Raw genomic sequence first — 14,312 nt, 5'->3', positions numbered from 1 at the left:
GATGGATCACAATCTTGAATTATTTTGTAGTATCAAATGCATTTTGAATTGTATTAATTTGTATTTTTGTATAATGATTTGCTGTTTTTACATAAAGAAAATAAGAGGCACACAAGAGAAGGCAATTAGCAAAGGAATCTAATTAACAATGTGTGCAAAGGGAGTTAACTCAGTCAGTAAAACAAGTGCATATGAAAGTCAAAGCTCATGAAGGTTCTGTAGGCAATGAATAAAGCAAAAGTAAATGATTATCCAATTACACACTGGTCAGTGTACTCTGTAAGCCAATTTTATACCAAGATATTGTTAAAGCATGTCGAGGCAACATTATTATAACATAGTAAAAATGCTAAGCACGTTAATTCTGTGATTTCAAAAAGATCAATCAATTTCCTCATTGCTGTATAATCACTAAAGCACTTTTAGACTAGAGCTCAATTGCAAACAAGAGTGTCGCTAAGGCGAGCACAAAATATGCTCGCCTGTAACATGGAAAATGGAGTTATTGGTCAAGCAAGAAAAGTGGAAGGTGGCGACTACACCTTTGACCTTCTGACCTCAAAATCAATAGAATTGCTGGGATCTATGCTATAATCATACACGCCAAATTATATGAGCCTAGGTTAAGTTCAACTGAAGTTATCGCGTTTACAAGGACTGCAGAAGGGTAAGATGAAAATGTCATTGTGACCTTGACCTTTGACTTTTTGACCTCAAAATCAATAGGCTTCCTGGGATCCATGCTAGTATCATACACACCAAATTATATGAGCCTAGGTTAAGTCAAACTGAAGTTATCGCATTTACAAGGAAGAGTTAACAGACGGACGGACACCAAGCGTGATACCATAATACGTCCCGTCTGGGATGGGCATATAAAAAGTTATTTTCCTCTTAAATTTACTATCTATAACGGTGAACCAAAATCAAAGATTTCATGGAAATTGCTATCAGATCAATTTCATTCATGTTGAGGCAGAACGCTTGTGCGACATTTCAAAATGATAAGACAGCTCAACAAAGTACTCACCTTTTTTCATGTCCAAACTTAATAGATACCTTTCCTGTCCGTTGCTTTGTAAACACATCTCAAGATCTCTCATGCTGACAAATAAACACAAAAATAAAAATAAAAGAACCTAAACAATGTATCAAAATGTTTTAAATGTCAAGGAAACACTGGGCAAAAAAAAATATATATCACATACCATAACTATTGGCTGTTTCAAATTAATATAGGTAGCTTTGAATAACACATGGGGCTAGGTATCACCTTTTTCAAATTGATTAAATTGAAGTAAAATGAATTAGTGAAATTACCTTTTGGCTACTCTGTTGAATGGTACACCTAGGTTAAGCTTTAGAGGTCTTGTAAGTCCTGTATTGAAAAAAACAACAAAGGTTGCAATATAATTTAAAACTTATTATGACCAGTCGTGTGCAAGAATTCAGAACAAAGTTTTTAATAATAATACCCCTTTTTATATATCTATTGACACATTGGAACATTAAGCACTTTAAAGACATACATGAATAATCACCCCCAATAATATCAGGCCTGAGCTATCAATATTTTCAGGGCAATGCAACTTTTTAAGAGGGTAAATTTTTTATATCACAGAACAAATTTTAAAAAATCCAATGCCAGAGAAAGGGATATTGAAGCTGATCAATATACTACATCCAATGTCATGCTTGTGTAGAGCTGTAATGTGAACAGGGTTCTGAAATAGCTATCTATAGATATGCACTATTCTTGATCATCCTCTCTCTTATGTTAGTAATCAAAATTCTATCTTTTCTACGATCCTTGTCTATTGTTCATGTTCATGTTCACACATACTTTACAGAAGTTACATTCTTATTCTCTGATTGGTTCTTCCAACAGACTTAGTTCATTAATATTCAGTAGCAGCTATTCATGTTCTATGCATATCAATATATTTCTTTTATTGGTTATATGTGCTATTTGAATATTCACTATTTCTGTTTGTTATTTAAACCAAGTACGTAGACATGTATATGCAAAATAAACCCCTGAGGTTTAATATGATAGCTCGGGGCAGATTTATACAGGCAAGCCAGGAGTGAACATGTTATGCTTATTCTCTGTATATAGGGATACCATGCCCAATGTGCCAGCCCAATGCCACCCTACACTTGTATGGCCTTGGATTTGAGCTGCTTGGGATAAGCAGACTACTGAGAGAATAGCAACACCTTAATCAACCAAAAAAATGAGGTTAGACTTACTCCATATAACAGGTTCCTTCTTATTAACTGCATCAGGTCCACACATACTGACATTAGAGCTGTGGAGGTAATCCTGAACTAGGATGTGGAACCTTGACTGGTTCAAGGTTTCCATGACAACGCAGGTCACTGCCCGGTAATTGGCATAGAGATGGAGACAGGTACAGAGAAAGAAAAGTGTCCATGTCAGTCTGAAAACAATAAAACAATTAGACCTCTAGACAGTGACACTATATTCACATTAATTCACATTAACCCATAATCAGTATTCTATGCTGTTCTAAATACATCAACTTCCATATTTCTTCTAAAACATGCATAAAACTTAATGACAAAAGAAATCTCAGAAAAAAACTTAAGTCTTCATTATATGGCAATGCACACACTGGGGTGGACTTGCCCTTTAAATTTGATGAAAAATGTAAAAACTGCATCCATCTATCTATCTGCTCTTCTAACTGAAAACAATATTGACCCCAAGTTATATTTTTCATATTCAATATCTTAAAGCAACAATACCACTAGCAGAGGTTGTTCAATCACTCATCCCTCGAATAAGTCCAGTGTTGGCCCTTTCCTTTAATTCTTGAACCGGAATGTCTATGTACAAATCTTGTGAGAACTAAAGAAATCAGGAATCAACAGATTACATTCTCTTTTTCATGCTCCCATTCAGAAATGGGTAAAAAGTGGTGTACAACAACTCTTGATAACAAATATGATAAGGGGCAAACAATTGCCCATCCAGGAGCCTGTGTTGCGAGTTAACATGGGAAATATGTCACATTCCTCCTAATTGCCCAAATTTTAAATTGTGTCTCCCTTTCTTATTCAACCCCCTCCCATGTAAGTAATTCAATCTGTTTAGGGGGTGTATCAGAAGATTCTGAAGATATCAACTAACTTTTTGTTAAAGCTAAATGAACGTAGTTGCAGTAAAACACTGATTTCGTGAGAAAGTCTGTAAAACCAAGGTAAAGTATTGATATATCATCGTGGATCTAGATCTGGTACAGTTACATAAACTGAACTTTGTGAAATCATAATATCTAGCTAAAAAACGATCACACTGAAGATCGCCAACACAGATAGGCACACGTGGGACAGTGTATTATTATTGCTGGAATAAAGACCCGACGGAAGTGACCGAATCCGCGCTTATTTTGCTCATTTCTCAGCAATTACACAATTTCTTCCAGAATCCTTTGGCACATATTTTTTATTCATACAAACAGACACTTTGGTGATCATTATATTAAATTCTGTAAAAAGTCATTTTGAGATCGTTCCCACAACTGGAATTTATCTTTAACAACCGCCCTATCCCCTCCCCTTGATGAAATCTTGGATCCACCACTGACCATTGTTTCAATTATGGCGTGCCGCAGTAGTATATGCTAAATTCTACAGGAAATGGACTCACAGGATGTTTTTAGATGCCATTGGAGTGATGATGAGACCTACAAAAAGAGCTGCTAAATTCACCACCGTTTCCTGAGACGAATCAGAAAGAAATAATATGAATGAAAATGCAATATGAATCAGTAGATCATTAGCATTTTCACACTTGATAGATTTGAAAACTTTGAGCATCATTAGAAAGCTGCATGAGTAATAAGCTAAAGTTACAAATGTTTGGCTTAAATTTAAAATGGAATTATACAGCCATTCACTCATATGACATTTTAGCAAACGACAAGTTACTTATAACATTAAAGATGTCTCCAACTTTAACTTACTAAGACAAGCTTGGCGGAAAAATATTTTTAAATAATCATTACACTGTAACAAATAGGATATTTCACTTAAGTCCTGGTTATCACTGATTAAAGAGCTACTAAACACCAATGACCTACATGTATATCACAGTGTTATATTCCCATGTGCATTATTGATAGTCTAGGTACATAAATATACCTTTTCATGAAACAACCCGATCATGAATTTTGATTTTAAAAAGTATGATGGTCCTTCCATCTTCATTGAGAAACCGAATGTTAAGAGCAATTCCATTAACATTTTGGTACTTGGCAAACATTGTATGAATGTTCTAAAGGAAAGCAAAAAATTATGTATCATTATAGTAAGCATATACTGTACAATAAAACTACATCCAGGAGCTATATGAGTAGCTTAGACCTTTAAGAGGCTGATGCTGTTGAAAGTGGTTGTGATATGGTGTCTTCTACGAGAACAAAATGTTTACCTGAGAACCATCTTTAGCCGATACGTCAGCCATGTTGTTTCTCCGAGCTTGATGCATGGTGAGTGCAGCTCTTGTTGCTCCTCCAGCAACCCCAACCATAGACTGAAAAAAGAACAAAGAAAGCATCATCGATTCCTCTCAGGTCCCATAAAATCAAATTGCTTGTTGATCGTCCAGGAAGTATCATGTTATCTTTGATATGATATTTTCCTTGAAGGTGCGTTTTACATAAAATACAACATAGTATCACTTGATATTAATTTCAGATGGACTACCATGCACCTTCACTGAAGTTGATAGAAAGTTATCTTCAAAAGAATTTGATATGCTTTAGAAGAAATCTTACTTGGGATTTGATTAGTTATAACAATAGTTACTACTACTATGTTCAGTGTTCCCTTTTCATTTGTTCACTTTTTGAATCAAAATAAAAACAAAAAAATGAAAAAATATGATACCCATTGGTTATTTTTGGTAAATTATGACATTCCAAAGCATCTTGAGAGGGTTAGCATACTTACTTTGAACAGTGATGACATGCAAGCAATGATGACAAAGTATTGCGGAAAGAATACTGAAATGAGCTCTATACAGAGTGCTGCATCATTCATGATGTCTGCAAACAATCTGCAAGGAGAGAAACAGGGTGATAGTAGATCTTAAGTTCAAAACGATTATTTACTTTGTACATTATTCACCAATACAAAATGGTGATACGGGTCTCAATCAAATTTATTACATGACTAATTTTACTTTAATTAGCTAACAGGTGAATTTGCTAATGTCTGGTACTTAGACTAGTTCTATTGACTAGTGATGGTTTCCAGATGAGGATGGCTTATCAAATACCAATGATCCATATCACTATTTTTCTACAATAAATAATTCACCTGATTGCTGGAAATTTCATTTTATAGTGAAAATTGAATTCTGATCGAAAATATGAAACTGTATTTTGTTTTACTACATACCCCCTAAAAATGAAAATGAATAAGCTTACCTCCATCTCTTAGCATCACTATCCAGGCTTGACCTATGGTGAAGGATAACAAATTGGACAGTGAATAACTTTTTTCCCCCAAGAGATAAGCAATTATTTCTATCAGAACCCCATTTCATAGAACCTTATATGAATTTTAAAAGTTACAGTTATTCTCAACCAGTTAAAAATGCCATTTTAGAAGCTTTTGTCAGCAAATTGTCATATTTTCCTTTTATTTCTATTTTTTATTAAACAAGGTCTAGGACAGTTCATATATCAAAGAGAAATAATCCAAGTCAAATAACCCACGTACATGCCGATTCCGTTGCCTACTGGAACAAGTAAATCAAATCAGAAGTTCAATAACAAACTGGGTTACATGTACATTCAACGTTTGGAATTTATTGCAAACTCACTGCATTAGAATACTCCTACTACTAGTGGTGGTAATAACTAACTGTTGTCAACATCATCATTCACCAATGAATTGCCATTGAGGAAGATGATGGCCGAATTCCAAATCTAAACCTTTAAGTTTTTTCATGTTGAAGCCACAATGTGGTCAAATTTCATTGAACCTAAATGATCTTTGACCTTGATCATGCAACCTGAAACTCATACCACATGATCACTAACACTTGAATATTACTAAGTCTCAGTTTTTATATTAGTCCATAAACTTTCTAAGCTATGCATGCAAGACAAAAAGATGTGTAGAAAAAAGTAAAACAGACGTTACTAACCCTTGATACCATGCAAACGCAATTCTGCCAGTCATACTTGTTCCATCTGTATAGAAAAAAAAATGAATGGTGAAAAATAAATCATATCACTGATTTTTTCAAACTTGAATATCTCAGAAACTATTTTAGTCTAATTACCAATTGTGATAGGATTCAAAAGAGCAAGAGCATGCTCACAATATTTGCAAACCTTACCTCTTAGTAGCCATGTGACTGTAACAGCAACAGCAGAAGCAGTCTCCAACTTAGACTCTCTTCATTATCTATGCCCCCTCCCAAACTCCTAGTTGCAAACTAGTGCTGGGCGATATTTCAATATTATTGAATTTATGCCATATTGAAAAAATATCGAATATTCAATTATAGTTTTATGATTATGTAGTTTTATCGCAGTAACATGATAAGACAAAAATACTTTCGATTGTGACAAATTAATCACTACCTATTGACCAAAAATGCTGCTCTGTATTGCTTTAAACCAACTTAGAACTTTGTGAGTTGGTTCCCAAGTGCCCGCTCATCATGGAAAATCACTAATGAAAGCCTTACTTTCATAGTTTCATATTCCCTTCCCGACTCTCACAGGATTGCAGTTAATTTTCAAACTCAGTGATATATTGTGATATCAGCAATATTTTGCAGGCTATAATCGATTAATATTGAAATCAAATATTGACCAGCACTATTGGAAACTGACCTCTTAGTAGCCATGTGATTGTAGCAGCAGCAGCAGAAGCTGTCTCGTCACCTACTCCTACACCTTTCAGCATGGCATGGGTTGACAGAGTCCCAGTAATACTGCTACTAAAAGCCTAACGTTACAAACAAAATAATATGTATCGTCAGACTTTGATGTAAGCTGAACATATACAATTTATCTTTATAGTATTTGAGTGTCAAAATAAATGAACTTCAATCAAGTGAAATTAAATGAGTCTAATGGTCTTTTATAACCTTTACGCTTAAAATGAGAAAATGGACTTGTTGATAAATCAGCGCTGTAGCCACTAAGGTGACAGCAATTTTAGAAAAGCTAAAATAACAAAATATTAATGGATTATGTGAGGATTTTCTTCCTGAGTCCATGCAGTTGCAATCATTTTTCTTATTTTCAAATTAACAACTCTGATGATTAGAAATCATTGTTTGACTGCAATTGTTATCTCCTTAATTATACTTTATGTTGAGAAAAAACAAAAAACCAATTGTAATTGCTCATTTTTGAATAAAAAACATTCTTGGTGTATGTTCCTCCTAAATAAAGTGTATTTGTGAGGTAATTTGTTAAAATCACGACAGTGAGTTACCTGTACAGTGTCCCAGATCTGATATTCTAAGTAGTCTTTGCTCACACTGTCTGGATAGCCTTGGGGGAGAAACACAACCTGCAATGGGAAGAATAAAGTAAGATATTCCAAAAGAACCAGATCCAACAGGTGAAATTAAGAAAATATATTCATCATCATTCATCAAACAATGACATGTTAACTGGTTATATTTTAAATCTTGATAAGCATGATAAGTTGTTATTTGTATGTATTTGTGTATTCATGGTGGCAGTTTGATGAATTTGAAGAAAATATTCCGTTTGATATGATCGTATTGAGTTTATGAAGTGTTCAGTAATACAAATTGTACAATCCACTGTCCCACTGGCTCACTGCAACCATCCTGCCTGTGGGGAATCTACAGGTAGGACTATGGCATGCCAATGCTGTACAGAGCACACACTTTCAAAAATCATTAAAACATCACTTTTGTGACCCAAATTACTAATTTCCATACAGTTGCAATTCATTTTTCATTAGTCACTTGGGAATAATTTTTGTATTCACCAGAGCGCTCAAAAACTTGAATTTTGCGCATATTTTTGTGTACGCCCTCTATTGGTGGAAAGTAATATGGCAAGAAAAATTTCATTTTTTATCTCTATTTTCAATTAAGAAAAAAATAATTTAAAGAATCAAATTTACTTAAGGGCCAAGTTGTATGACGAATAGGTGTAATGCCAATGGAAACTGTCAGTGTAAAAAAATCAAGCATTTGTCCCAAAGAAAAAAGAGAAAATAAGCCAAACATTGCCACCCTCATTTTGCCACACATGGAGATATAACTGAGAACAAGGTTATATCATAACCACCCACGGCTACATCTCAGCCGCCGACTACAGAATAATTGAAGGCACGGCGCATTCAACAAAAACGTTAATTTACGAAAAATTAATACGAGGACTTATAGAATGAAGTCCTCCTACGAAACTTACGAAACGATGTGAAGTCAATTCCTCATAATTTGATGAATATCCCTCAAAATGCGTCATTTAAGCGTTGATTTTTCTTCTCGTTGACAAAATACGAGAGCTACCTTTCTAGCTCTCAAATTTTTCGTCTAATGAGCGAAAGAGGGCGCGCGATTTATCTTCATATCAAAGACACTACAATTGAAAGACTAGACACAGAAATTATCTTACACGTAAATCGATGCAAAGCGTTACGCGAAGTCGGCAAAGTGTTCAATCTTTTTACTGGAAAGACTTTGGCTGAACGTTAATTGACAAACGAACACTAGCACTTGCGGGGCTTTATTCAAGGTACATAGAATTTTCTATATTTTTTTTTTTAATTGTCATCGTTTTGAATATTTTCCAAAAAGTATTAATTATCGTCAGCAAAAATAATAAAAAACTACGTTTTTTAAGTTATTGCATTTATTGGGGTCTCTATTTTATCAAACAATTATTGGAATTGCGCATACAATGAATCATGAGTCTAGTTTAAAAAATACCACCAAGCTGAATAAAAGTTGCGAACTGTATTAGCGCCACCAACGACCTTCCTTTTATTTCCGTGGAAGAGACGTGCGAAGCCACTTTCCAGGCGGAGGTAAGCGATTTTGCTCTTTTTTGTGTCCTTTTTAAATTAAAAAAATATGTTAAAAATTGATAATGGAACGCTTTCTACCAGAAAAAGCCCTGGTGAGTAGCGGAATGGGTTTCGGCTAACATCATTCACGTTATGAAGCGATGTTAACGACAACTCTAAAATCCACTACAAAAACATGTTGGTTGTGCAAGGTTCGTATAGCATATACTAACCTCGCAATAGTGTGAGTGTATCATAACCTTGTTCATTGAATGAGTGGGTAGGACTCACCCATGGGTTCATATCATCTCGCGTGCGAAGGAATATCAGTCATATGCACGCGACACACACGACAAGTCAAAAAGATAGTGGGCTTTTGCCCACATAAAATATCACCAATAATCTGGTATTTCACATTCTGCTATGACACTTACCGAATCATTTAGATCCTTCCGTGACTTCTCCTTGAAGTTTTTTCTTAAAAATATGTATATTTTCTTGATCTTTAGTGAAGATTTCACGGAGATAAAATTTGGTCAGCGTAGATATCAATTTTCGCCTAAAGAGGGCGCGCGATTTATATTCATATCAAAGACACGACAAGGGAAAGATTAGGAACCTACACTATTTTACACGCAAATCGACGCAAGGCATTACGCGAAGTCCGTGAAGTATCCAATCTTTTCATTGTATAGACTTTGGTATACCGTGACGTTCGTTAATACTGCTTGTACTGCTGGTTTCGTTCCAGGCATGTGTATTTAAAAAAAAAAAATTATATTAGTCATCGTTTTAAATTAATTGCAACAAAAGTGTTATCATCGCCAATAGTAATCCTGAATTATGTTTTTGAAGGTATTTTATTTATTGGTGCCCATAATTAGTAAATTAATCATAAGAATTGCGCATTCACAGAATTTAGACACAGTTATAAAATTACCGAGGAGCTGAATCAAGGTTGTGAAATTTATTAGCGCCACCAACGGGCTTCCTTGTATTTCCGTAGAAGAGACAAACAAAGTCACTTGCTAGGCCGAGGTAAGCGAAATTTGCTCTTTTTAAATGAAATGAGTTAAATATCATATGTATAATTTTGTTATGTATTGCTACTTACCGGAAAGAGCCCCGGTGCGTAGCGAGAAGGAGTTTCGGCAAATATTACTTCAGCAATGAAGCAATGTTTGCCGACTACTTCGAAATCTACGGTCAAACACGGTCCGGTGTATGAGGTTCATATATATACGAACCTCGTATTAGTGTGAGTGGGTAGGACTATGGTATGCCAAAGCTGTACAGACACTCTTTAAAAAATCATTAAAATATCACTTTTGTGACCAAAATTACTAATTTCCATACAGTTGCAATTTATTTTTCATTAGTAACTTGGGAATAATTTTTGTATTCACCAGAGCGCTCAAAAACTTGAATTTTGGGCATATTTTTGTGTACGCCCTCTATTGGTGGAAAGTAATATGGCAAGAAAATTTTCATTTTTCAATCTCTATTTCTAATTAAGAAAAAAATAATTTAAAGAATCAAATTTACGGTCTTAAGTCAAGAGCAAAGTTGTATTTGTAATGATGAAACTGTCAGTGTAAAAAAATCAAGCATTTGTCCCAAAGAAAAAGAGAAAATAAGTCAAACATTGCCACCCTTATTTTGCCACACGTGGAGATATAACAGAGAACAAGGTTATATCATAAAAACCTTGTTCATTGAATGAGTGCACTGTCCACTGACTACATCTACGGTGATCTACCGCAAAATTGAAGAACTAACATTACAAAAATTAACACGGGTGGGGCTACCATTGCCATTGGAAATCAATAATAATTGGTTAACAGATTCTTAGTCTTACCCGAAAAAAGTGGAGCAAAAATGACAGTCCTCTATTAGAAGATCGTGACTCCAATATTTTACCATCATTATTACACATATAATCCCTTGGATCCGACCGAGATCCGTAAGTTTCTCGACAAATCAACGTGTCCATTTTTCGAAAAGAGCATCAGTTTTTATATTATGGCAAGCCAAAAGTAGAAGTAGAACGCAACAATATTTTTATTTTACTAATTTCTGAAAAAAAGTCGTAATTACATTTCACTTGAAAATGTTTATTGATATCTTCGATCTCCTATCAAAATATATTCATGTTTCAGGGACGTATAAATAGGCAGTGGAAGCGGGGGGACGGGGGTCCTGTCCCCCCCCCCTAAATTTGAGTTGGGGGAACGGCCCCCTGATCCCTAATTTTTTTGTTGATAACCTTTTTTTTTTTTTTTTTGCTTGTCAAAACATTTTGGTGGTTCCCCCCTAAAATTTTGGTTGATAACTTTTATTTATTTTTTTTTGCTTGACAAATTTTTTACCTGTGTTACATCTCGCATTATTTTATTTGACAAGTACCCTTTTTTCTTCGTGTGTTCCATAATTTCTCAAAATATCCCTTTTCAGGTTTGATTGTCAAAACCAATTAGCTATAGCGCTGCGCGCTCGCATTTTTATTGGTGAGTAATGTATACCTCTATTGTAATTCTATAACAAACTACTTAAAATCCCATTTTCCTGACGATTTATCAAAAATTTCGGCTCGCGATTTGCGCTCGCATTAATTGTTAAAAATATATTACCCATGCAGCTATTCAAAATTACAAAAGTGCTTATAGTGTCAAGTTTTTAGACCTTAATATCAACAAATTTTGCGCTCTTATTTAGGGTTATTATACTAATGAATAAGGTAATAACATTTTCATGAATTTTCAATAATCAAATTTCCCTTTTTCAGAAAGGAATATCTCACGCGTAGGAATTAAAGGAATAGGAAGATCATGTGATGACAAAATAACCTTAGATTGTCCCGTTTCTAAGCCAAAATGATAATTTCTCTCCCTCTCTCTCTCTCTCTCTCTCTCTATTTCTGTTTGTCCTCAGATCTTCCTCCTGTTTTCTTAATTCTTACCATTCTTTATTTTAAAAAATTCGCCTAGTTTCAGTTTTTCTTCATCATCAGCCCCCCCCCCCCCCCCCACCGTAAAAGTCTATCTCTGGGTCCGCGCCTGTATGTCCCAAATTTTGACACTTTCTGCCTGATTCGAGCATTAATTTCACATTTCTTACACACTAAAATCAAAACAAACAGAAATCATCATCACTAAAATTCATCTTTTTTTAACCACTCAATATTAGTTAGCCATGGCTGTTCGAGTTTTTGTTGTGCGTGTGTGCGTCTGAGGATGAGGGTGTGTGTATGTGGGGTGCGTTGTGTATGTCTATCAGCAGCGGCGTAACAGGGGTCGGTGGCCAGGGGGGGTAAGAGCCAAAAATTTCCCGGTCATATCATGGAACAGGCAATGGCGTCATAAGGCAAAAAATTTTGAGGGGGCGATATGGCGTATCGGGCAAATATATATATATATATAAGCGAGCGAGCAAAAAATTTTGACATTTTTATTGCAAAAATCAAATTTTGTGATAGATTTTGACATAATGTTAAAAAGATGATATCATATTCACCCTCCTGTCTTTCCTCTTTTCTCTCTTTTTTGTACGCCACGGTGAACAGGATTTTTGTTATGATTGTGAGCATCAGGGTGAAGCTCTATCTGCTCGAGGGGTCCGAGTATGGCGCTTCTGGCAAGAAGTAGCTTAATATAGGTCCCGAGCGAGCGAAGCGAGCGAGATTAAAAAAATCACCTTTTCATGAGAATCTAACATGAAGATAGATTTTAACGTGATATTCAGAAAAATATAATACACTTTCCTTTCTTTCCTCATTTTTTTTTTGTTTGGTTGTAGAACTTTTGGGGGCTATGGTCCAAACTCATCAATATAACAGTGCTTTAGGGTGGGGTCCAGGGCAGAGCCCCGGAACCTCTTGATATCAAAGCCATTTTAAACCTTACAGATGGCCACTTATTTTAATCAAATTGCGTGTATATTTATATAGCTTTAACACAACACATAAATTCAATGCAGTTGTGTATCGTAATCATCCAAATATTGTGAGGGGCACAGCATAGCAAATGTGGGAAAATTTGTAAAAAGTCGCCAGTGAGCGAAGCGAGCCAGAAAAAAAAATGGCCTGTTAAAATGAAATTCTAATTATGTGATAGATTTTTACATCATTATAGCACATATCATGTCATATATTTTTTTCATTCATCTCATTTCGCTGCCTCCTTTATTTTCTTTTATTTCCCCTTGGCTGTGGAACCACCCCCCGGTACGCCAGTGCTTCAACGTAAAGCTTAATGCAGGAAGGGTCCATATAGGGGCCCGTTATATAGAACCCATTAAAGGTTACAGATGATGAGCCCCCACTGCACGGGGTCTTGACTCTTGGACAGAGCCTTTGGAGATTTAGCAAGTTTATGATAGACTTTCATACGACATTATGCTATATACCATCCATTTTTCTTCCCGCTCGTTATCTCAATCCTCGGCAGCCCGGTAGTGTACGTTATCTTGTCCCTATTCTTTATTTTCCAATTTAGATTTTGGCTAATTCCATTCTGCCTTTATTTCCCGCTTTTGTTTGCCTTTTTGTCATCTTTAATTTATTTCCCTGTCCTACTAATCGTGCTAATGTATTTGTATATCGGGGCGAATTGTTCTTTCTCACTTGTTTTTTTTTTCCTTTTTTATGTTTTTTCTTAGTTTTCTTTTCCCTCTTCCTTTCCCTTTCCCTTTCCCCTTTTTTCTTTCCTTTCCCTTTCCCTTTCTTCCCCCCCTTTTTCCCCCCGTTTTTTTGTTATTTTCCCGGTGAGCTCCACACTGGCGTAAATCCCGGGGGGGATGGGGGGGATATATCCCCCCCACTTTTCGAGGAGGGGGGGATGGCCTGTACAATCATCCCCCCCACTTTTTACGAAAGAAATAAAAAAAAATCACAAGAGATAATTGTTTTATTGGTGAAAATTCTTCCTAAAATACCGCTTAACAAATAAAACAATATTATTGAATCATAAAATGCAAATAAAGAGCCAGTTCACCATTTCCAAACGAAATACTTATGTCCTTATCATAACATTGAAGAGAAACCCCCGTTTCTTCCAATTCATCAATGTTGGGGTCTTTGGGAAGGGATTAAGATGGAATGTCAAAATTTTTTTAATGTAATCTCTAATAAAACCATTAAACCATCATGGGGTAAAAAAAATAATAATATTGGAGGGGTATTTGCCATATGGACATACAGTGGCGTAACTACGGGGGGGGGGGGGGCATGGGAGGCACATGCTCCCCCCATCGGCTGACCAAAAAAACCC

General features: G+C 35.5%; 1 protein-coding gene across 1 annotated transcript; it reads right to left on the bottom strand.

Annotated features, from left to right (window-relative positions):
• Positions 1–68: 68 nt before the first annotated feature.
• On the bottom strand, positions 69–11,069 carry LOC129254622 (RUS family member 1-like). The gene is made up of 11 exons (XM_064112181.1): positions 10,904–11,069; positions 7,492–7,569; positions 6,882–6,996; positions 6,185–6,230; positions 5,460–5,492; positions 4,981–5,086; positions 4,460–4,561; positions 3,677–3,747; positions 2,254–2,444; positions 1,321–1,378; positions 69–1,104 (listed from the first exon to the last, which is right to left on the bottom strand). The coding sequence occupies exons 1-11, from the start codon at positions 11,036–11,038 to the stop codon at positions 966–968; spliced, it is 1,074 nt and encodes a 357-aa protein (XP_063968251.1). The 5' UTR covers positions 11,039–11,069; the 3' UTR covers positions 69–965.
• Between the last annotated feature and the right edge of the window lie 3,243 nt (positions 11,070–14,312).

The sequence above is a fragment of the Lytechinus pictus genome, chromosome 2 (genome assembly GCF_037042905.1).
Source record: "Lytechinus pictus isolate F3 Inbred chromosome 2, Lp3.0, whole genome shotgun sequence".
Classification (NCBI taxonomy): Eukaryota; Metazoa; Echinodermata; class Echinoidea; order Temnopleuroida; family Toxopneustidae; genus Lytechinus; species Lytechinus pictus.
Note: the sequence above shows the minus strand (reverse complement) of the source record. Positions and strands in the feature narration are given on the sequence as shown.

Excerpts from the sequence above, each read along its gene's own strand:
- LOC129254622 (XM_064112181.1), bottom strand. The coding sequence starts at position 11,038 with ATGGACACGTTGATTTGTCGAGAAACTTACGGATCTCGGTCGGATCCA. Across the intron at positions 6,231-6,881 it reads AATCACATGGCTACTAAGAG|ATGGAACAAGTATGACTGGC; the intron begins GTCAGTTTCCAA and ends TTTTCTATACAG. Across the intron at positions 5,087-5,459 it reads AGTGATGCTAAGAGATGGAG|ATTGTTTGCAGACATCATGA; the intron begins GTAAGCTTATTC and ends CTCTCCTTGCAG.